General features: G+C 44.1%; 1 protein-coding gene across 1 annotated transcript in view; it reads left to right on the forward strand.

Moving 5' to 3' along the window:
* Positions 1-280: 280 nt before the first annotated feature.
* Positions 281-25,638, forward strand: part of NAALADL1 (N-acetylated alpha-linked acidic dipeptidase like 1) — a 97,764-nt gene continuing 72,406 nt past the window's right edge. The window contains exons 1-2 of the mRNA XM_077459409.1: positions 281-520; positions 20,236-20,408. Of these exons, the coding sequence (XP_077315535.1) occupies positions 330-520; positions 20,236-20,408 (364 nt within the window). The 5' untranslated portion in view covers positions 281-329. The remainder of the gene's footprint in view (positions 521-20,235; positions 20,409-25,638) is intronic.

A 25,638-nucleotide genomic window follows, 5' to 3' on the forward strand; every position in this document is an offset into this window, starting at 1 on the left:
GTGTAACCTCTACAGAATTTTGTCAGGTTCAAAGATATATCTAATAAAAATTAACAATCTCTTACAATAAATACTGTGATAAGTGTATCCTATTCTACCAGACCTTACAATGGGCCAAAGGACAGATTTTGGTCATTAAGACTGACAAAAATGTTTTATAGCTCAGTATTGATAATTTGTAACATGCCTGTTATAGAAGGTGCTGAAAACCATACTCCATAATCTAGAGGCGGATCAGGACACAAGGTCACAGTGAGATTGTACTTATATAAAGTGTCCTGAACACTAAAGACGTTCTTTCCTTAGTTACCTTGGATCATCAAAGAACCATGAGCCTGTGGAAGATCCTAGGTGGTATAGTTGGTGGAGCTGTAATACTGGCCATTGGATTACTCATTGGTCACTTTGGTATTTCAAAAACTCCATCCTGGGCCAAAGATATTTCTCAGGATTTAGATGAAAACTTTATCAGAGAGTTCATGAAAGAAGTCGATAATAAAAGATTAGAAGATAATTTGAGGTGAGTGCAAAATTGTACATGAATGGAATGAGTCTCTCTTTAATGTTCGATCCAAGCAAAATTTTTTTTTCTTATAGACTGAGGAAGGTTTAGGATATCTGTAAAAATGTTACTGCTGTCTAAATCCCAATGATGGAGATTTCCCTCATTTCCTCCCCATGTTACAGGTGGCAGGTTAAAGAGGAAGAGACATCACCTATGGAGACAACTAAAATGTAACACAAATTCTCCTCATAGTGGACATTAATAAAAAGTTTACAAACTTAAAAAATCTTCCCTACTCTATCCAAAATTGGTCAAAGCTGAGGTTTAAAATATACAGATGCATCTCATAAAATTACAATATCATCAAAGTTAATTTATTTCAGTAATTCAATTCAAAAAGTGAAACTTATATATTTTATATAGATGAGTTACACACAGAGTAATATATTTCAAGCATTTCTTACTTTTAAATTTGATGATTATGGCCAAAGCTAGTGAAAACAGAAAATTCAGTATCTCAGAAAATTAGAATATTACATAAGACCAATAAGAAAAAATATTTTGAATGCAAAAATGTTGGCTTACTGAAAAGTATGTCCATGCACAGTAAAGTATGCACTCAATACTTGGTTGGGGCTCCTTTTGCATGAATTACTGCATCAATGCGGCGTGGCTTGGAGGCGTTCAGCCTGTGGCACTGCTGAGGTGTTATGGAAGCCCAGTTTCCTTTGATAACGTTTTTCAGCTCATCTGCATTGTTGGATCTGGTGTCTCTCATCTTCCTCTGGAAAATCCCCCTCAGATCCTCTATGGGGTTTAGGTCAGGTGAGTTTGCTGGCCAATCAAGCAAAGTGATACCATGATCATTAAAACAGATATTGGTACTTTTCGCAGTGTGGACAGGTGCCAAATCCTGCTGGAAATTGAAATCAGCATCTCCATAAAGCTGGTCAGCAGAAGAAAGCATGTAGTGCTCTAGAATTTTCTGGTAAAGGGCTGTACTGAGTTTGGGTTCAATAAAACACAGTGCACCAATACCAGCAGATGACATGGCTCCCTCAAATCGTCACTAACTGTGAAAAATGTTGCATCTCATTTCTATATCAAGGACCAAGAGTCTGGAGGAAGAGTGCAGACACAGAATCCACGTTGCATGAGTTCCAGTGTGAAGTTTCCACAGTCGGTGATGATTTGGGGAGCAATGTCACCTGCTAGTGTTGGTCCACTGTGTTTTATAACATTTGTTTCATTTTTTAATGGTTAGTGGGGTCATATTAATTGTTGACTGTAGTGACAGGGAAATTCGAAGTAACAAAATGGAAACATTTTTTTGCACAAATGAATGTGGTTCTAGTTCGAGAAAAATCATACACTTTGCAATTACACCTATTTAATATGTCTACGATTCCACTGATCAGTGGTTGCTGGTGATTGACTATAGATTCCGATTGCCTGAAAACTTTCCAACATATCCCATCAACAGAAGTTAATTAAATGATCGACTTATGTTGAGCAGGGGAGGCCACACAATCATACATTTTGATCAGTGTATGGCCAACTTAAAGGACAGAGCCATGCGATTCCGCTCATTGCAAAAACAGGGATGCTTGGGTGATACAAACAGACATGTTTATTTCACTGTTGTTAAAAAAGAGCAATGGCATTTGATTATCTGACCATCACCTTATGTTTAGAGACAACTTTAAGGCTCAATACAGTGTATGTATAAATTACCTACTCCTTCTTTGCCCCATTTTGCCTCTTGGATATACAATTGGAAGCATTTTGTTGTGTCTCTGTGATATCTGCAAAAAACCTGTTAAAAATAGAAAAAATAGGCTGAGGCACACCCCGGGGGGGGGGTATATATATATAAGTATTTGATCCCCTGCAGTTTTTGTAAGTTTGCCCACATACACAGAAATGGAGGGTCTATAATTTTTATCATAGGTGTATTTTATATGATAGAGGCAGAATATCAACCAACAATCCAGAAAAAAGCACATAAAACAAATGCTATAAAATAAGTTTCAGTTCAGTGAGTGAAATAAGCATTTCCCCAAGTAAAACATGACTTAGTACTTGGTGGAGAAACCCTTACTGGCAAGCAAAGAGGTAAACCGTTTCTTGTAGTTGGTCACCAGGTTTTCACACATCTCAGGAGGGATTTTGGTCCCCTTTTCTTTACAGATCTTTTCTAAATCCTTAGCCCTTGTACACATGGTCAGACATTCCGACGGAAAATGTCCGATCGGACCGTGTTGTCAGATAATCCGGCTGTGTGTGTGCTCCATTGGAATGTTTCCGTCGGAATATCCGACGGACAAAGTTTTAGAGCTGGGCTATAAAACTTTCCGACAACATGATCCGATCGGACTTCGTCCGATTGTGTGTAGAGAATTCCGATCAGACAAAGTGACACGCACGCTCAGATCAAATTCCTAGACCAAAGCTTTTGGCTACAAGCCTGAACGTAGTCCCGTCGTAATGAAATAACGTCATCACGTAACGTACGATCGGATTTTCCGACAACTTTGTCCAACTGTGTGTATGCAACACAAGTTTTGGACAAAATCCGTCTGACAAAATTCGACGGATTTTGTTGTCGGAATGTCCGACCATGTGTGCAAGGGCTTAGGGTTTCTTGGCTATCACTTGGCAACTCGAAATTTTAGCTCCCTCCATACATTTTCTATAGGATTAAGGTCTGGAGACTGGCTAGGCCACTCCATGACCTTAATATGCTTCTTCTTCAGCCACTCATTTGTTGCCTTGGCGGTATGTTTTGGGTCATTGTCATGCTGGAAGACCCATCCATGACCCATCTTCAGTGTTCTGGCTGAGGGAAAAAGGTTCTCATCCAATATTTTGCAATACATGGCCCAGTCAATTGATCCCCCCCCCCCCATGCGGCAAAGTCGGTCTGTACCTTTAGCAGAGAAACAGTCCCAAAACGTAATGTTTCCACCTCCGTGCTTGACTGCAGGGATGGTGTTCTTAGGGTCATAGTCAGCATTTTACCGGCGCTTTACCGTCGTTTTAGCGGCGGTGTGCGGGCGCTAGCGGGGTGGTTTTAACCCCCGCTAGCGGCCGAAAAGGGGTTAAACCCGCCCGCAAAGCGCCGCTGCAGCGGCGCTTTGCCGGCGGTATTGCCGCGCTGTCCCATTGATTTCAATGGGTAGGAGCGGTATAGGAGCGGTGAATACACCGCTCCTTCACCGCTGCAAAGATGCGGCTAGCAGGACTTTTTTCACCGTCCTGCCAGCGCATCGCTCCAGTGTGAAAGCCCTCCGGCTTTCACACTGGAGTTAAAGGGGACGGTTTTTTTCAGGCGTTACACAGGCGCTATTTTTAGCGCTGTAACGCCTGAACACCGCCCCAGTGTGAAAGCAGCCTTAGAGAAGATCTGTAAGGACCAAAAGTCCCATGTTTACCAGGCTTTACTCTGAACTTTTTTCAGATATGTTTGCTGTCTAGGGTTTACTCTGAACTTTTTCAGATGTTTGCTGTCTAAAACATTGAAAAGTTAACCTGTGTAGATGGGAACTTCTATCTAACATACAATACAGTGGAGTTTTCTTAAATTTGACTGCAAAAGTACTTTAAAATTCTTAATGCAGAAGTAAACTTTTGCCTATAAGATAATTTGCTGAATGAGCAAGTTAAACAAGATAAGATAAGAACGGATGAGATAAGATAAAATAGCAACAAATAAACAGACCTTACCAATACACTTCTATCGGATTTAATATTTAAAGAGAACGTATAGTGTATTTTCGATGAACATATATTTTGAGCTACTACTGTAGTGTTTATTTTCAAGTATTTTTTCTGTAACCTTGACATTTTACTTGCATGCTCTTCTATATTTTTGTTATTGTACTATAACTACTATAACTAATCCAGCTATATCTGGATTAAAGCGTATGTTACCCCAAAACTTATGATTTCTTAAATGTGTTGGCTTATATCCAGTGTTGCTCATCTTACTTTAAAAAAGTCATTAGTTAAGTTACAAATTACTTCTCCCAAAAAGTAATTGCGTTAGTAACTAACTACAGTAACTGTAGTTAGTTACTACATTGGAAAAGTAATTAGTTACTCAGCAAAGTAACTGTGACTTTTTTTTAAATATTCTAAGGGGCGGGTCTAGTATTACTGCAAGCAAGGGGCACGTTCCCCCCTGCACGTGTATTTCCCCTCTCTACCCCCCTGCACGTGTATTTCCCCTCTGTACCCCCCCGCATGTCTGTTCCCCCTCACACATATATCTGTTCCCCCTCTGTACCCCACTACATGTCTGTCATCCCCCCCACACACATATATCTGTTTCCCCTCTGTACATCTGCCCCCCCCCCCCAAACTCACGGATCAGATCGTTCCTCGGATCAGAGTCATAGATCGGATAATTTTTCGGATCAGCAAATAATAATTGAATTTGCAAAAACCTGTGAAAATTCCACCACCATATAGTCCCCTCTGTAATATCCACAATCTCCCCCACTGTAATATACATCTCCCTCACTGTAATATCCACAATCTCCCCCCCACTGTAATATACATTTCCCACACTGTAATATCCACGTCAACTCCCCCACTGTAATATTGGCTGAGTATGGCTGGGTACGGCTGAGCATGGCTGGGTACGGCTGGGTATTGCCGAGTATGGCTTGGTATTACCCAGTATTGCAGAGTATTGCAGAGTATGGCTGGGTATTACAGAGTATTGCAGAGTATGGCAGAGTATGGCTGGGTATTACCGAGTATGGCAGAGTATGGCAGAGTATGGTAGAGTATGGCTGGGTATGGCAGAGTATGGCTGGGTATGGCAGAGTATTGGCTGGGTATGGCAGAGTATTGGCTGGGTATGGCAGAGTATTGTCAGGGTATTGCAGAGTATTGTCAGGGTATTGCAGAGTATTGTCTGGGTATTGCAGAGTATTGTCTGGGTATTGCAGAGTATTGTCTGGGTATTGGCAGGGTATTGGCAGAGTATTGCAGAGTATTGGTAGGGTATTGCAGAGTATTGGCAGGGTATGGAGGGATGGCTGTGACTGCAATTGTCACAGAGCAGCGCTGTAGGCACTACAGATCCAGCCCACAGCGCTGCTGCCATCCGATCTCTCCCCTCCACTGTACAGATCTGTACACAGAGGGGAGAGAGGAACCGGCGTCATCATGACACCGGTTTGTTTACAAGTGATCGCTCTGTCATTTGATGGAGCAGTCACATTGTAAATGGCCGACGGGTGCACCAAGATGGCCGCCACTCCGGAGCTAGGCTTTCCTAAGGCCGAGGCCGCAGAGCACTCCGCGGATTGCGGCGGGTGACGCTTTGTTGCGCCCCTAGCGGCAGTATTTGTAATTGCGGTAACGCCACCCAAGTAATGGGAACGGCGTTACCATGAGGGGTAGAGTAATCAGTTAAATTACTCATTACCCTCTAAAGTAACAGCGTTAAGTAACACCGTTTACTTTAACTCAGTTAGTTACATTACTGCTTATACCTATAGTTCTTGAAAGGTTTAACCTGTAAAATTGTGTTTTGTCTTTTGTTGCTGTATATCTGGAGATCCTGCCAATTCCGTGTGGTTCCTCAATCAAACTGACCATTCCAAGCACTGAAGCAGATCCATGCCTGGGACCACTGCTACAGTGAGGGAAAAAAGTATTTTATTCCCTGCTGGTTTTGCCCACTGATAAAGAAATGATCAGTCTAAAATTTTAATGGTAGGTTTATTTTAACCGCTTAAAGACTGCCTCCTGCACATTTACGTCGGCAGAATGGCACGGCTGGGCACAATCACGTACCTGTACGTGGCTCTTTAAGTGCTCAGCTGGTGGCGCTCTCTCGCGAACCGGTCCTGAACTCCGTGATCGTGCCCGCGGGACCCGCGGACCCGATTGCCGCTGGTGTCCCGCGATCGGTTCACAGAGCTGAAGAACAAGGAGAGAGGTATGTGTAAACAAACCTCTCCCCATGCTTCCTAGTGTGGCTGTCACCGATCGTCTGTTCCCTGTTATAGGGAAAGACAATCAGTGACGTCACATGCCAAGCCATGCCCCCCCAACAGTAAAAAAAACACACACGTCACACATAACCCCTCCCTGCCCTCCTTCACTGCCAGTGCCATTTACACAGGAATCAGTGCATTTAAATAGCACTGATTGCTGTATAAATGACAATGGTCCCAAAAATGTGTCAAAAATGTCCCATGTGTCCACCATAATGTAGCAGTCACAATAAAAATCGCTGATCGCCGTCATTACTAGTAAAAAAAAAAATATTAATAAAATGCTATAAAACTATCCCCTATTTTGTAAACGCTATAACTTTTGTGCAAACCAATCAATAATCGCTAATTGTGATTTTTTTTTACCAAAAATATGTAGAAGAATACATATTAGCCTAAACTGAGGAAAAAAAATTTTTTTTTTATATTTTTGGGGGGATATTTATTATAGGAAAAAGTAAAATATATTGAATTTTTTTCAAAATTGTCGCTCTATTTTTGTTTAAAGCGCAAAAAATAAAAAACGCAGAGGTGATCAAACACCACTAAAAGAAAGCTCTATTTGTGGGGAAAAAAGGATGCCAATTTTGTTTGGGAGCCACGTCGCACGTCCACACAATTGTCAGTTAAAGCGACGCAGTGCCGAATCGCAAAAAGGGGCCTGGTCCTTTGGCTGCAAATTGGTCCGGGGCTTAAGTGGTTAACAGTGTAAAAATATGTTGGTGGCCCAGCGCATATGGAATTAAATGAAAAAGCAGAAGAAGAGAACTGCTGCCCCTACCAGCACAACCACTTAAGTGGAATGTAAATGCAATGTTAAATGACGAAAGATAGGTGTGGTGCTGTTCTTCGGTAAAATTATTATTTTAACAGTGAGAGACAGTATAACAACAAAAAATATCCAGAAAACCACATTTCAAAAAAGTTATACATTGATTTTCTTTTTAATGAGTGAAAAAAGTATTTGATCCCCTATCAATCAGCAAGACTTTTGGCTCCCAGATGTCTTCTATACAGGTAATGAGCTGAGATTAGGAACACTCTGTTAAAGGGAGTGCTCTTAATCTCAGCTTGTTACCTTTATAAAAGACACCTGTTCACAGAAGCAATCAATCAATCAGATTCCAATCTCTCCACCATGGCCAAAGACCTGTCCAAGGATGTCAGAGACAAGATTGTAGACCTACACAAGGCTGCAATGGGCTACAAGACCATCACCAAGCAGCTTGGTGAGAGGTTGACAACAGTTGGTGCGATTATTTGCAAATGGAAGAAACGCAAAATAACTGTCAATCTCCCTGGGTCTGGGGCTCAATGCAAGATCTCATCTCATGGAGTTTCAATGATCATGAGAACGGTGAGGAATCAGCCCGGAACTACACAGGAGAATCTTGCCAATGATCTAAAGGCAGCTGGGACCAAGAAAACAATCGGTAACATACTACACCATGAAGGACTGAAATCTGGCAGCACCTGTAAGGTCCCCCTCCTCAAGAAAGCACAGGCCAGGTTGAAGTTTGCTAATGAACATCTGAATGATTCAGAGGAGAACTGGGTGAAGGTGTTGTGGTCAGATGAAACCAAAATCAAGTATTTTGGCATTGACTCAACTCGCTGTGTTTGGAGGAAGAATGCTGCCTATGACCCCAAGAACACCATCCCCACTGTCAAACATGGAGGTGGAAACATTATGCTTTGGGGGTGTTTTTTCTGCTAAGGGGACAGGACAACTTCACTGCATCAAAGGGACAATGGACGGGGCCATGTAGCGTCAAATCTTGGGTGAGAACCTCTTTCCCTCAGCCAGGGCATTGAAAATGGGTCGTGGATGGGTATTCCAGGATGACAATAACCCAAAACACACAGCCAAGGCAACAAAGGAGTGGCTCAAGAAGAAGCACATTAAGGACCTGAAGTGGCCTAGCCAGTCTTCAGACCTTAATCCCATAGAAAATATGTAAAGGGAGCTGAAAGTTTGAGTTACCAAATGTCAGCCTCAAAACCTTAATGACTTGGAGAGGATCTGCAAAGAGGAGTGGGACAAAATCCTTTCTGAGATGTGTGCAAACCTGGTGGGCAACTACAACAAACGTCTGACCTCTGTGATTGCCAACAAGGGTTTTGCCACCAAGTACTAAGTTATGTTGTTTTGTGAAGGTATCAAATATTTATTTTACTCATTAAAATGCAAATCAATTAATAACTTTTCTGAAATGCGTTTTTCTGGATTTTTTTGTTGTTATTCTGTCTCTCACTGTAAAAATAAACCTACCATTAAAATTATAGCGTAATAATTTTATTGTCAGTAGGCAAACGTACAAAATCATCAGGGGATGAAATACCTTTTGTATGTGATACAGATATGCATGTATCTCCCAAAGTCTGTGTTTTGGCTGTGCCCTCCCGCCCTGCGGTGACGTACAGCACGGGACTATAAATGGGCCAGTAGCCAATAGCTTTCGTCTCACAATTTATTCTGAGCATGCGTGGCGCTTTGTCCGTCGGAATTGTCTACACATCGGATCGGAATTTAAACAATCGGATTTTGTTGTTGGAAAATCTTATATCCAGCTCTCAAACTTTGTGTGTCGGAAATTCAGACGGAAAAAGTTAGATGGAGCCCACACACGATCGGATTTTCCGACAACACGATCCAATCACACATTTTCAGTCGGAAAGTCCGACCGTGTGTACAGGGCATATGTGTAGTCACTTGACCGCAGGACAAAAGCTGAAAAAAGGTGAATTTTTTTTGTGTTAGGCTTAATGTACACTTGGACTACATTTACCGCGGCCATGGGAAAAAACACAGGATGCGCCGAAATTGCCTCAAGTTCCCGCAGTCAGAACCTTCCTATCCTGAACGTGATTCTTCTGTGTTCAAAAGAGGGGGGTTAAAGGAGGTTTAAGTTCACCTAAATGCTGTAGCACCTAAACTCTGCTAAAAGCCTATGTGTACATGGACACATAGGCTTTAATGGATTTGCGTTTAGGAACTTTGGAAAAAAAAAACCACCAAAAACTCCCAAACTCAAGTCTTAAACCTCAGATAGAAGCTTACTGGGGCGCTGTCACACTGGACTTTTCTATCTGAGGTTTATGTATGCTGTTTGCTTGGATATCTTTGGCTATTCACATATGGCCCTTCTTTCAATTACTGTTTCCTGCTGGTGTTTACCACCTGTTCAAGCTTGTTGAAGCCCTGGACTGTATCATACTGATTCCAGATTGCAGATCAATTTCTTGTCAATCAATCAGCATATTTGTTCCTTCTGGATTAATTACACAACTGGTTTCAACAGCGCCCCTTTCTACGAAACTACTTTTATGTTTTTGGTTTTATGAGGCCTCCTTTTAGCCCACTGCAGCCATAATCTGGCAGTGTGGGGTTTCTCCCCTGTGACAGTGGACCGCATCTACCTTTCCCGGCTGGGCTTTCAGGAGCAATAATTGTTTTCTGTTATATTCTATACTCCTGATGAAGCCAATGTCTTGGCGAAAAACTAGTAGGGAAGACTTGACCTGCTGTTATAATTTACCATCTTCCTTCTGGTCAACAGAACACTTTAATATGCTCCCTTGTTATATGTGATTCAATATACTACATTATTGGCTTTTAAACTATTGTAATAAAATTTGCTTTTTCTATCCTAAACACACTGTATTGAGTTGTTCGTGGCACTGCAATAATCCCCTCTCCTTTGCTCCCTACTGCATCTTGCGGCATGTATGTGTTCCTTGATCATCCGATCGAGGGTGAATACTGCTGTGACCGCTGGAGGGATGAGTGTGGACCTGGACCTAGTCTTAAAAATGTTCCTCCCCCTTGCAGTTACCTATACCACCCACCATGTGTAAAAAAGTTGGGTATACTTACTATTTTATGTCTGCTCAAATCCAGCCACGCTATCCACTTTGTCAGTAATTGGTGGCCGCAGGGGAGAGGAGGGAGTGGTTGACAATTGCTGGGAAATCCAGGAACTGTGATTTTACTGGTAGGCTGCGATGTCCCAGTTGTTGTTGCTGCTACCTGCAGCAGCAGCTGACTGACACAAGGGAGCCGGAGCTGCGGTTGACGTGACCAGGGCAGCGTGGACTAAAAAAAACACTTCTTTATTACACAAGTTAGGCAGTAGAGGTAGTGGGGGGGGGGGACTTTTTAAAACATAGTGTTAATTTGGAATTTTGCATATTATAATGACATCACCACTATTCGCCATCCCACGTACATTTAGTTCTAAGAAACATATTCCTGGGGAAACGTCTTCTGAATAGTGGTGACATCATCATACTCGCCCGGAGTATTGGTAGAGTGATTTTAAATGCTTTTATTGCCGTCTGTTTGTGAGTAATTTTACTTGGTTTTATAATAAATTGATTTATGCAGTATTTCAATATGGCGTTTATATATATAATTTCCTTGGTATGTACCGTTGGTTATGACAGTGGATCTAGTGAATAGTGATGGCCGAACGGTTCGCCCGGCGGTCGTTTCGCGGCGAATTTCCGACATTCGCGGTCCGCACGTTCGAACGCCTTTTTCCGTCGTTCGCCGCGGCGGACTTACGTGTTTAATGTATACAAGAACTTTAACCTTTGGTGACACGTTTATCATGTGATACAGGACAGCCAATTGAGACATGACAGCACATGGACACTTGTACATTCCCCCTAACCTATAAATACACCCGATCCGGTGGCCATTTTACATTCTTTCTTCTGTTACGATAGGGACAGGTTCCTGTGTGGAGTAGGGAGAGATAAACCACTAGCTATTTGGTACACAAAAGTTCTTTTCAGGACTGGTATAGGTGTTAGGTGTTGATAGGTTTGCTGTGCTGCTGATTCTTGCAGCAGCCTGAGTGTCTTTTGTTAGTTTAGAGAAAGGGAAAGGACGGTGTATGCTACAGGGACAGCCAGATTAGTCTTTCATCATCATCATCATCATCATCATCATTAGCTGTTACTATCAAGGTCCACAAAAGAGCTGTTCCAGTAACCACTAATCGTTCTCTTTTTTTGCCAATTTGTATAGGGACAGGAAGGAAGCAGTGTTGTCAGGCAGTGAGGGTAATTTTAAAGACTTGCTGTTATTATTAGTTCCACAAAGGTTCTTTTCAGGACTGGTATCAGTGGTACAGTAATAGGCTTGTACATGTATAATATTCTTTCTTCCAAATATAGAAAGGATATTATACTTGACTGCTGCCCTTCTGCTGCAGTCTGCTAAACATTCACAACTCACTTGTTCCACAAAAGTTCTTATAAGGACTGGTAACTTGGTATAGGGTGCTACGGTACATAGGCTTGAGTGCGGTACAGTCTGCTGTTCTGTAAGGACCGCTATCGGTCCACAATAGATAGGGTTGACGTGCACCACTGCTGACCGCTGCCCTATACTGCAGCAGTCCTTCAGCGGTATAGGGACTGACGTACAGTCTGCTAATCACTAACACACAACCTGCTTGTTCCACAAAAGTTCTTATAAGGACTGGTAACTTGGTATAGGGTGCTACGGTACATAGGCTTGAGTGCGGTACAGTCTGCTGTTCTGTAAGGACCGCTATAGGTCCACAATAGATAGGGTTGACGTGCACCACTGCTGACCGCTCACCTATACTGCAGCAGTCCTTCAGCGGTATAGGGACTGACGTACAGTCTGCTAAACACTAATACACAACCTGCTTGGTCCACAAAAGTTCTTATAAGGACTGGTAACTTGGTATAGGGTGCTACGGTACATAGGCTTGAGTGCGGTACAGTCTGCTGTTCTGTAAGGACCGCTATCGGTCCACAATAGATAGGGTTGACGTGCACCACTGCTGACCGCTGCCCTATACTGCAGCAGTCCTTCAGCGGTATAGGGACTGACGTACAGTCTGCTAAACACTAATACACAACCTGCTTGGTCCACAAAAGTTCTTATAAGGACTGGTAACTTGGTATAGGGTGCTACGGTACATAGGCTTGAGTGCGGTACAGTCTGCTGTTCTGTAAGGACCGCTATCGGTCCACAATAGATAGGGTTGACGTGCACCACTGCTGACCGCTCACCTATACTGCAGCAGTCCTTCAGCGGTATAGGGACTGACGTACAGTCTGCTAATCACTAACACACAACCTGCTTGTTCCACAAAAGTTCTTATAAGGACTGGTAACTTGGTATAGGGTGCTACGGTACATAGGCTTGAGTGCGGTACAGTCTGCTGTTCTGTAAGGACCGCTATCGGTCCACAATAGATAGGGTTGACGTGCACCACTGCTGACCGCTGCCCTATACTGCAGCAGTCCTTCAGCGGTATAGGGACTGACGTACAGTCTGCTAAACACTAATACACAACCTGCTTGGTCCACAAAAGTTCTTATAAGGACTGGTAACTTGGTATAGGGTGCTACGGTACATAGGCTTGAGTGCGGTACAGTCTGCTGTTCTGTAAGGACCGCTATAGGTCCACAATAGATAGGGTTGACGTGCACCACTGCTGACCGCTCACCTATACTGCAGCAGTCCTTCAGCGGTATAGGGACTAAGAGTTTTGTCACAGGGTCATTTAAAAAATGACATGCAGAGGAAGAGGCAGGCCCTTCCGCAGGGGTGGTAGGGGTAGGGCAGGAGCAACAGGCTTGAGCCAAAGTGGGAAGTTGCAGAAGGTGCGTTCAATTACTTTAAAGGATGCACCAGACTTGGTTGAGTGGCTCGCTCAGCCTTACTCTTCTGCACCCTCCTCATCCTCTCGATCTGCACCCTCTTCTTCACTCTCTGCTATGTGCACCCCCAAAGACACTACCACCAACAACACGACCACCACCACCACCACCACATACCTTCCGCTTGAGTCACTGGAATTATTTTCCGATCCATATCAAGAGGACATTTCTGATGCGCAGCCACTCTTGGTATTGGATCAGGAAGAGGAGGTAGCAACAAGCGCTACTCAGCAGTCTGACGCCAGTACCCAGATCAGCCCAAGGAGGAGGTTGGTCCCCGGTGTTGCTGCCTACTCCGAGATCTCTACTTATAGCGGTGGGGAAGGTGACGTTGATGATGACGTGTCTAGTGATGTCACGTGGGTGCCCACAAGAGAGGAAGAGGAGGGGAGTTCAGAGGGAGATATGGACCAGCAGATAGGGAGGAGAAGCAGCAATGACTTACATTGCACAGCAGGGACAAAGCAGACTGCAAATGTATCAGGAGCGAGTCATCGACCATGTACGGTCACATCTGGCGCTCCCAGGACACCGGCACATGGCTCCGCAGTGTGGGCTTTTTTTAACGTGTCCGCTGCTGACAATAGCGTTGCCATCTGCAATCTTTGCAGTCAACGCGTTAGTCGCGGTAAGCCCAATACTCACCTAGGGACGACCGCCTTAAGAAGGCACATGAGCAGCCATCACCGAGCCCAGTGGGAGCAACGGAACACACAAAGCCACACTGCAGGCTCTCACCGTCCAGCCTCGTCTTCTACTTCTCCTTCTCCTCTCTCCTCACAATTGTCCTCCACTCCACCTTCCATCACGCCAAGCTCACATTTTTCTGCAAAAAGGCAGGCTTCCGTGGGCCTAATGTTTGAGCGTAAAAAAATGATGATGCCGGATAACCCTCTTGCCCAACGGTTGGCGGCTGGCTTGTCAGAACTCATAGCCCGCCAACTACTGCCATATAAACTGGTGGACTCGGAGGCCTTTCGCAAATTTGTGGCCATTGGAACACCACAATGGAAGGTCCCAGGAAGGAAGTATTTCTCAGAGAAGGGCATCCCAGAGCTATATGGCCATGTTCAGCGGCAAGTGAATGTATCTCTGGCACACAGTGTCGGTGCCAAGATACATCTGACCACAGACACGTGGTCTAGCAAACACGGGCAGGGAAGGTATATCAGTTTTACTGCCCACTGGGTGAACCTTCTGACGGCCGTCAAGCATGTAACCCGTGGCACCCGTGTAGATTTGGTTTTACCGCCACGGATTGCATGCAGGCCTGACTCTTCTTCTCCTCCTCCTACTCCATCCTCCTCCCTCTCCTCCTCAGCTGCCTCCTCCTTTTCCGCTGCTAGCGTCTCTTCCACTGCACCGCCCAAGCTCCCCAGAACCTATTCCACATGCCAGGTGAGACGTTGCCATGCCGTGCTGCGTCTGTTGTGCCTGGAAGCAAAGAGCCACACTGGCCCGGCACTCCTTTCAGCTTTGCGTTCACAGGCAGATGAGTGGCTAACACCGCTCAATTTGACAGTTGGTAAAGTGGTGTGTGACAACGGTGCCAATCTGCTTAGCGCATTGAAACAGGGCAAAATCACGCACGTGCCGTGCATGGCACACGTCTTAAACTTGGTCGTGCAGCGATTCCTTGTCAAATACCCTGGGGTCCAGGACATCTTGCGGCAGGCAAGGAAAATCTCGGCCCATTTCAGAAGATCTTACACGGCCATGGCTCGCCTTGCTGACATTCAGCGGCGACACCATCTGCCGGTCAGACGTCTTATTTGCGATTGCCCGACGCGATGGAACTCAACCTTCTATATGCTTGATAGGCTGCTCCAGCAGAAACGTGCAGTTAACGTCTACCTGTATGAACTCTGCGAAAGAAACGGTTCTGGGGAGCTGGGTTTTTTTTCACCGCGCCAGTGGCTGCTCATGCGCGACACATGCAGACTTCTGCGGCCATTTGAGGAGATCACCAAACTGGTCAGTCGCAGCCATGGCGCCATCAGTGACATGGTACCTTATGCCTTCTTTCTGGAGCGTGCATTGCGTCGTGTCATTGATCAGGCTGTGGAGGAGCAGGAGCGGGAAGATGAGGAAGTCGCAATGCTGGATGAATTCCCAGGGGGGGCTACTCTATCTGAGACAAGTCAACAACAGGAGTCTGATGAGGAGTCAGAGGAGGATGGTGCCGGGGCGGATGAGCAGGAGCAAGAAGAGCATGCTTTAAACCTTTCTGGGATCCCTGTTGTGCGAGGATGGGGAGAGGAGAATGAAGAGGACGACATTATCCTGGATGATGAGCAGGAGCCAGGCCACCACACCGCTTCCACTTTAGTGCAAATGGGGGCCTTCATGCTCCAGTGTTTTAATAGGGACCCCCGTATAAAAAGCATGAGGGTCAAGGACCAGTACTGGGTGGCAACGTACTTAGACCCCCGGTACAAACACAAAATGGCGGAAATGTTACCGCCGTCGCAGAGGGCTGTCAGAATGCAGCACTTCCAGGCCTTGCTTCGAGAAATGCTGCATTCTGCTTTTGCGTGCGCTGGCAGAGGAGCAATTCCCACTCCCAGAGAAGGATTTGCGGGTACCAATCCAACAGCGCCTGCAAGAAGAGGCCGGTTTGAAGATGTGTTGGTGACTTCGGATATGAGGTCATTCTTTCAGCCGACCCATCGACAGGTGTCATCCGGATCCAGCATCAGGGAACGCCTAGACCGTCAGGTGTCCGACTACATTGGGTTAACGGCCGATGTGGACGCTCTGAGGAGTGATGAACCCCTAGACTACTGGGTGGGCAGGCTTGACCTCTGGCCAGAGCTTGCCCAATTTGCAATCGAACTGTTGGCTTGCCCCTCATCCAGTGTCCTGTCCGAAAGGACGTTCAGCGCAGCAGGGGGGATTGTGACCGATAAGCGTACTCGCCTAGCTCACCACAGTGTTAACTACCTCACATTTCTAAAAATGAATGAGGCATGGATCTCGGAGGAATTCAACACATGTGACCAGTAGACCATGTATATGTCTATAAACTATTTTTTTAATCAAGCACACAGACCTTCTTAATTCATTTGGCTCACTTCCTTGACCCAAAAAAGCACACCGTACTATATGCCCCTACCCTCCTCTTTGAAGAGGTTGAGCGGTGTCATATTTCTACTGGGGCTGCTTATGATATCCCTGTGCTGTGCTGACTTCCTCCTGGGGGTTCTTATTATGAAGGGATCACACTATCCCTGTGCTGTGCTGACTTCCTCCTGGGGGTTCTTATTATGAGGGGATCACACCATCCCTGTGCTGTGCTGACTTCCTCCTGGGGCTGCTTACGGTGCTGCTGTCAGTGCTGTATGTCACGGTGCTGCTGTCAGCGCTGTATGTCACGGTGCTGCTGTCAGCGCTGTATGTCACGGTGCTGCTGTCAGCGCTGTATGTCACGGTGCTGCTGTCAGCGCTGTATGTCACGGTGCTGCTGTCAGCGCTGTATGTCACGGTGCTGCTGTCAGCGCTGTATGTCACGGTGCTGCTGTCAGCGCTGTATGTCACGGTGCTGCTGTCAGCGCTGTATGTCACGGTGCTGCTGTCAGCGCTGTATGTCACGGTGCTGCTGTCAGCGCTGTATGTCACGGTGCTGCTGTCAGCGCTGTATGTCACGGTGCTGCTGTCAGTGCTCTGTATTACGGTGCTGCTGTCAGATGCCTCTATCACGGTGCATGTGTCATTCCGGTATGTCACGCTGCTGGTGATCATCTCCTGCACCCTCTTCTTTGCCTACCCTGGTCCCTGACCTTCCCTCTCCTCCATTGCCTTCATTAGCTCCATAGTCCTGAATTGTTAGAACAATTTCCCAAATAAAATAAAAATGCTTGTAGTTATCGATCCCAAATTCACCTCATACATGTATTATGTCATTGTCCAGATGGTGGGACTACGTTTTACCCCCTAATAATTACCACGTGGCCGCAAATTCGACATGAAGGTTTGCAAAGTTCGCCTCCCATTGAAGTCAATGGGGCCCGCGGCGAACGGTCGGTTTCGCGAACGTTTGGGTCCGTTCGCATTTCGCGTTCGCGAAACGTCCCGTCGGAAGTTCGTCCATCACTACTAGTGAATAATTATGGGATCATCCTGTGGCATACTATCTCTATGAGAGTGATCTGAGGCACTTTGGGTTGAACGGCTAAGGAGATTGAAGCCACCCATCCCTAAGGGGTCTTGTGTCATTTAAATGTGGATTTATTGTTCTTATAATGTGAGGTCTAAACATCTGGTAAGCTGCCTCTTTTCCTCAAATGGTGGCTGGATTTATCAAGAATTTTCCTTCACAGTGGACATTTTTTCAGTTAACATATGGACTTTATTTTTTTGTTAGTTTATTGATTTAACCTTTTTATGTGAGAGCGCAATACTTATCTTTTATGTGTTTTCTGGATATTTGTGTGTAATATCAGTGAGTGCTGCTGTCATCACTGCACATTATCATGTATGATTTTTCTACACTTTTTTACATGTACTGATGTGTTTGGGCCTTTGGGGTATACTTAGCACATGATATATATATATATATATATATATATATATATATATATATATATATATATATATATATATATAGTTCAAATAGAGTTGCGCTATATAAAAAAAAAAGAATAACAGAAACAAACTAAAAAAGAAAAAAAGTCCAAAGAGTGATACACCGAAGTCCTATCAATCCCAAAGTGCATTGTCCATCACCAGAATGGTGTGTGATCACAAGTGATGGAGCCTCCACCTCTCAGATTGGCTGCTTACCAGCTAGTAATGACCTCCTGCCATTACAGAGAGGTCTCTGTTGCTTATGGTTTTAAACCCAGTCAAGGCCTTTGTCCGTTCAAGGAGATTGGGCTGAAGGGAATGGTGCTCGCCACTCATGGAGATACTCAGTCACATAAATCCCCAAAAAGAGATAAAGCTTCCATAGCATAAAATCTTTTAGGCTTTTTATTAGAAAAATAAAGGTTGCACGTACAATATGTAGCATAAAACATGCATGGATAAAAGCCGGCTGGCTCTGCGTAACAGCCTGTCCTTCCGGGACCTGCTCAAACACGGTGACATCAGCACGTTGCTCCTCTCGATACGTTCTCATCACAAAATGACGTCGTCCTGGGGCACGAGTGGCGTACAGACCCACCGCTATATATACAATACAAACAACAACAACCACACTTCAATCTGAGCGTTGGGCAGTCGTTCTCGTAGATCTGCCATTTTGAGAGAGGGCAATTGCCCTTAAATCAACTAAAACAGTAAACTATACATGTGCTCTTCTAACACAATATCGAATGGACCTTCAAAACAAAAACCTACAAAGTTTGATTAACGCAACACCTAGGAGGAAGGTTAGTATATAAAATATACTGATCTAAAAAAATGAAGGAATTGATGTTACTAAGACTGTCAGAAGACTGCTTCAGTCCTCTCTGTAAGAGAACTAGTGATCACAGTGTATGACCCACTACCATCAGTAGTACTCACATATCGACTCAATAAAAATAAAGTGACTGTAGATATTGTAAAGAACACAGTAAATAAGTCATCCACTGCTAGCATCTAATATGGAAACAGGAAATGTCTAATTCTCTAGTATGGGGCCACACACAACCTAGAGAGCGTGGGCAGCCCCTACGGGGAACAATCAACATTACAATGGTTAAAACCTGCTGAATCAGGTAGGGAGCCTCAGAGGAAGTGGGAGGCATGGAAGAAATTTAAACTAGATAAGAAATATACTGAGGTTCAGGGACTCTAGAGGGGGAGGGTTTCCCCTCCCTCCCATCCCCTGGAATTGGGAAGTGGATGGGAGGGATGGGGGGGCAGGGCGGAGGGAGGAGGGAGGGGGAAGGGGGAAGGAAGAATATGGATCTATGTGGAACATAAAGTAAATAGGACAGCCTGGTTATATTATTATGAGTTGAGTAGGGGAGAGCTCATACCCCCCCACTCTCAATGGTTATTTAATATATTTATATATTAAATATATTTATATATATTATATATATTTATAATATAGTGTTTTTTCTTTATCTTTTTTACTTCCTCTTCTTTTCTTTAGGTGTAATATATTTATGAAAACAAAATAAATAAATAAATAAAATAAAGAAAGAAAACCTGCTGAATCAATGGGGGTATATAAAAACACTGACAAAATCGAAATAAAGATAGAAATAAAGATTTGCCAGAAGGGCAATACAGCCTAACACAGAATACTGCATTAATAGTCCTCATGAAAGATATTGTGTAAAAAATAGAAAATTTATTGGGGATAAGGACTTATTATTATATAAAAAAACTTTAATTTCTCCAAACTATAAGATACAAAGATACAAGGCGACCCTCACTGGAAAAGACTCAGAGCTAGATATAAAATTGGAAAAGTAAAACTATAAAAAAACACAAGCTAGATGAGGTACTTAATGCCAAATAGCAATAGGTTAATATTAACTTATCAATATCGACTGATGACCAAACTCAGACAGATCGAGTTAAAAAACATTTTATCAACCAGACATAAACTGAAGAATTATCAATAAAAGCATTAATATCTATGTCCACAATAAGACCATAAGGAACGTAGGATCTAATCCTCTGTATTCAAGACATCTCCATTTTTGAGATCTCTCTAACTAGGGAACTACCCCTCCAGTGTGCTCTATACCTATCAATACCCAAAAATATGGTATTGGTAGGATCTTTTATTGTGACAGGTGGCACGGTGTTTAGAAACTGAGTGGTGTCTAAAGCCTTTTCAGATATTACTAATATGTTCCTTTAACCAAACCTATATAGTATATAAACCACGGTTCTTTTAAAGAAGTTTGACTGTAGTACTTAATTTAAAAGCCCTTATTTGCTGGGATGGTAGATTATGTTGGCTTAATACAGTACATTTTTGAAGGTTTTTCTTGCTTTGGTGTTTCTCATTCTTTTTCTTGCTCTGTGCCTATAAATAATATTAACCCCCGATCTCTCCAACAGGAAACTCAGTGAATATCCTCACATGGCCACAACAGAAGGGGATGAAGAATTAGTGAAGTACATACTCAATCGTTGGACAAACAGTGCTTCTGGTCTTGATGATGCTAAGGAGGAAAGATATGATGTCTACTTATCCTTTCCTGATGCAGAAAAGCCAAACAGTGTGCAGATAAGTAAGTCTGATCTCTGACATCATTATGTTAATAATCTCAGTAACCCTGACTTACTCAATGAAAGTAATTATAGCCAATATTTAAAACAGTCAACACTAAAAAATAAGTACTATTTAATTGTAAAATTCTGTTTTCTATATCAATGATTTGTTGCATAAAATGTGATATCAACTAAGCGAGAGCAGACATAGCAGCATACCACTAGATCCTTTTTCTTCTTTGATGGTCATATTCATTGTACTGTACATTTATATTGATGAATAGGGATGAGCCGAACACCCCCCGGTTCGGTTCGCACCAGAACTTGCGAACGACCCCGCGTTCGGTACGAACGTTAGAACCCCATTGAAGTCTATGGGACTCGAACGTTCGAATTGGAAAGTGCTCATTTTAACGGCTAATATGCAAGATAGTGTCCTAAAAAGGGTTTGGCGACCTGCCTCCTGCCTCAGGGGACATGGGTCACTGCAAAAAAAAGTTTTAAAAACTACCGTTTTGGCGGGAGCACTGATTTTAATGACGATTAAAGTGAAAAAAAAAAAGTGAAATATTCCTTTAAATATGGTGCCTGCGGGGTGTCTGTAGTATGCCTGTGAAGTGCCACGTGTTTCCCGTGTTTAGAACAGTCCCTGCACAAAATTACATTAAACGGAAATAACACCATTTAAAACTGCTTGCGGTTTTAATGTTATATCTGGTTCCTGCAATATGGTTGAAAATCATTGAGAAACATGGCATGGGTAGCCCTCCCTGCCCATTACCAGCCTATTTGGGTCTTGTACGCATATTAAGGGGAACCCCGTACCCATATTAAAAAAAGGAAATGCGTGTGGCCCCCAGGCCCTATATACTCAGAACAGCAGTATACAGGCGGTGCAAACAAGACAGGGACTGTGTAGGTTTGTTGTGTTAAGTTGAATCTGTTTGTCATTTTCAACCGGTACATTTTTAAAGTGTAGCTCCAGTCAAAAAAACTATCTTTAAGCTTTTTGGAAAACATAGGGAAGGGTTGTCACCCCTGTATAATTTGTTTTGTCGTCCATCTTTTTTCATCTCACTTGCTGCTGTCTCCTTGCGTTTGCAAGTAGGAGATGTTTGTAAGTTGGATGTTTGAAAGTAGGGGCCTGCCCTATATTATAGCGGTATGTACTGGGTACAGAGCACGCAGACAGCACGCACTATCTCCTAACACTACTGACTGCAAGCTCTATTATTAACCACTTGTTAGCCCAATGTTTGCATAAAGTGAAAGATGAAGTTATGCTGAGTAAATAGATATCAAACATGTCACTCTTCAAAATTGCACATGCCCGTGGAATGGCGCCAAACGTCGCTACTTAAAAAATCCCCATAGGCGACGCTTTAAATATTTTTTTACTGGTTACATGTTTTGAGTTGCAGAGGAGGTCTAGGACTAGAATTATTGCTCTCGCTCTAACATTCTCGGCGATACCTCACATGTGTGGCACATGCGAGCACATGGGGACATGGGCGCTTTAATTTTTATTTTATTTTTTTATTGTTCATTTTACTTTATTTATTTTAGTTTGACATTTTTTTTCCCAAAAATATATTTTTGATCACTTTTATTCCTATTACAAGAAATGTAAACATCCCTTGTAATAGGAATATGGGGTGACAGGTCCTCTTTACAGTGAAATCTGGGGGGTCAATATGACCCCACATCTCACCTCTAGGCTGGGAAGCCTGAAATAAAAAATAAAAAAAAGATTCTGGCTTTGATCGTACTGGCGAGTTGGTAGAAGCACCGGAGGGCGATGAGGGGTGGGGGGCGTCTATGGCTGGGTATTTCAGGGTATCACCGAGTATGGCTGGGTATCTCTGAGTATGGCTGGGTATGGCAATTTATGGCAGGGTATTACAGAGTATTGGCGGGGTATTGGCGGGGTACTACAGAGTAATAGCAGGGTACTGCAGAGTATTGGGGGTACTGCAGAGTAATGGCGGGTACTGCAGAGTATTGGGGGGTACTGAAGAGTAATGGGGGTTACTGCAGAGTAATGGGGGTACTGCAGAGTAATGGCAGGGTACTGCACTGCAGAGTAATGGCGGGGTACTGCAGAGTAATGGCGGGGTACTGCAGAGTAATGGCAGGGTACTGCACTGCAGAGTAATGGCAGGGTACTGCACTGCAGAGTAATGGCAGGGTACTGCACTGCAGAGTAATGGCGGGGTACTGCACTGCAGAGTAATGGCGGGGTACTGCAGAGTAATGGCGGGGTACTGCAGAGTAATGGCAGGGTACTGCACTGCAGAGTAATGGCAGGGTACTGCACTGCAGAGTAATGGCGGGGTACTGCACTGCAGAGTAATGGCGGGGTACTGCAGAGTAATGGCGGGGTACTGCAGAGTAATGGCAGGGTACTGCAGAGTATGCACTGGTATTGCAGAGTATTGGCAGGGAATTGAGGGGTTAAATTCGGTGAGCAGCGATGTGGGCACTGCAGATGCAGCCCACATCGCTGCTGACACCGATCTCTTTCCCCTCCGCTGTACCGATCGGTACAGAAAGGGGAGGGAGGAACAGGCGTCATAACATGACGCCGGTTTGTTTCCAAGTGATCACTCCGTCATTTGACGGAGCAATCACGTGGTAAACGGCCGCTATGAGCGGCCGTTTACCGTGATGCGCCGGGTCCTATGGACCCGGCGGTCACGGATGCTCTCGAGTGCGCACACCTCGGGGCACGCGAAAGCAGAATTCTTAATTAACGGCCTCTCTGAGTTAAACAACCGCCCTGAAGCCGTTAATCGGCAATGGGCAGTTGTTAAGTGGTTAAAGCTAGATCACTAGCTATATAGGTGAGGTGAATATAGTGGTGTATACTGCAGTCAGGGCACAGACAACAACCACTACACAGCAGCAAGATAGGAAATCAGCCAAAAACGATTGGTGTGTACTGTGTTGAAGGTACACAGAACACCCACTGCTTCAGATGCAAAGTAACACACGCCTTAAAGGCGGCTTTATATAGTGTGGGGCGTGCACTACACAGCCTGAGCTATGATTGGCCACAGGCAGGATGCCTGTGGCCAATCATGGCTCTCCTCGCTGCCGGCGCTGCGATTGGCCAAGCATGCGGGGTCACAGTGCATGCTTGGCCAATCATCGGGCAGCAATGCACTGCGCCAACGCAGTGCATTGTGGTCCGCGCACGCGTCACTCGAATTTTGACGCGAACGGCCAAAACGTTCGGAATTCGCCGAACGGCCGAACAGCCAATGTTCGAGTCGAACGTACGTTCGACTCGAACACGAAGCTCATCCCTATTGATGAAATCATTTGTATTATTTGTTATTTCTCATTGCTTGTAAGTAACCTATTTATCAGGCCATAACAAATATCAAAGAAAGAGATTTTTTTTTGTCATGCTCATGGTATTTTTATTTCTTGATGTATCTTAGGGTAGCATAGAAGATTTTCCATGAGTTTTCTTTTGTAAATAAAGTAATTGTAAACCTTCACCTTCAGTTAAAAATAGAAATGAAAACATTTGTATATAGATATAAAAAAACCTTATAAATGCATCTTCCCTTTTTTATGAGATCATTCCCTCTGTTCTCAGCTACATAGGAGCTAGGGGAGGAGAAAGAGCAGTGCACTGATGTGTACAGTGAAACTCTGTGAAGGTGGTGGTGGTGGTGGTGTCAGGACAAGTCTAAAAATTCGAAAAGAGCAGGCTGAATTCTCAGCATAACTAGGGAACGGACCACAGTGTGTTCTCCTGCTTAGTGTGGTCAGTTTTAAATAGGAAAGTAGAGGGACTGGCAGGAACACCAGGGAATTCACACAAAGGAAGCAATACAAAGAGAACAGGATATGTTTTCATATTAGTACATAGTACAGCAGGCATATATCAGGAATATGAAATGTTGAGTCTACATATTCTTTAAGCAAGCTAAAATGTATGTGATAAGGAGTCTTTGATTTTTTTGTATTTTAGTGAGTAAGGAGATGCATATTGGGGTATATGATACCTTGCTATTTGTTGTAATATCGTTTGGTATAGGTTAAAGTTATGCATCATATCTGTGTGCTAGAAGGCTGCTCAGGGAGTTAGGAAGAGGTTAAAGCGGTAGTAAACCCTCCCACATCAATAAGATTTTCACAATATTATGAAAGACATGTTAATTAAGAAACTATTGATCACTGTGTATATTGATAAAATGTTTATCTTACTGCATTTATAGATTTTTTTCCACCTTTATCTTGCATATTAGCTAGCGCCATCTCCATTGTGGTCTTCTGCATCTGATTTCATCTGTATTTCCGCCCACAGTACATAATAGTCTCAGTAATCCCACGCATGCACACTAATAACATCGCCAAACCTCTTCTTCATTTCCGGTTACTACGGAAACAAGGCATAACAACTTGCGCTGTCTGTCTTTCCTGTGACGTACGAGTCACAAGGTTACCATGATCCTCTTGGGGATGAAAATTCAGAGGAAGCATTGCGGGATGTTGGGGCTGATGTCTACAAGAGGAAATGACGCAGCCCCGACATAGACACAGAATGTTTCTGGTGTTCTGCCATATAGTGTCTGGCCATCATATAGCGTCCACCCCGTACTGCGCATGCGCAGTACGGAGCAGACGAAGCTTCGGAAAATCTCCGAAGCTGAACTGCGCCTGCGCCGTGAGTGGAGGTGGTAGCCCCACCATCCAAGCGGGCACAGGGTTGTGAAGGAGAATAGCGTGGCTTGGCAGGGATGATGGTGTGCTCTCGTAGTGAGGGGACTTCTGAGCCAGACCCCCTCCCTAGTAATTGGGGCCCCATACAAAGGACCAATATCGAGGCACAGAAGCCCCATGGATCTAGCCTGTATGCCACTGAGAAGAATTAGAGTGAGAATCCTTGGAGGTACAAAAGCTCAGACACAAGTAGAGAGTTTGTGCTTAATAAAGTGAAAAGTCTCAAGTGTTTCACTGGGAGCGAGGTGAACGGAAACGGAATTTGCGGAGTGGGATACAGGATCTGTGGTATTCCCTCAAAAGTGCTGCTCCATGTGGAAGGAGACTAGTACAGTGTGAAGTCGCTCTGAAGTGAAATTTGCACAAAGAGTTAATTGTAGTGAGAGTTATTCTTGCTTCCAAGTTTGCAGTACCATCCTAATGCAGATTTCTCATGACCTCGGTCTCTGCCTTCTCATTCAGGCATTAGCGAGTGCTGTTTACAGTGTCTCCGATCCAAAGCTTCAATCCCTG

The sequence above is a fragment of the Lithobates pipiens genome, unplaced genomic scaffold, assembly GCF_037356315.1.
Source record: "Lithobates pipiens isolate NorthernLeopardFrog02 unplaced genomic scaffold, aLitPip1_a1.2 Scaffold_10, whole genome shotgun sequence".
Classification (NCBI taxonomy): domain Eukaryota; kingdom Metazoa; phylum Chordata; class Amphibia; order Anura; family Ranidae; genus Lithobates; species Lithobates pipiens.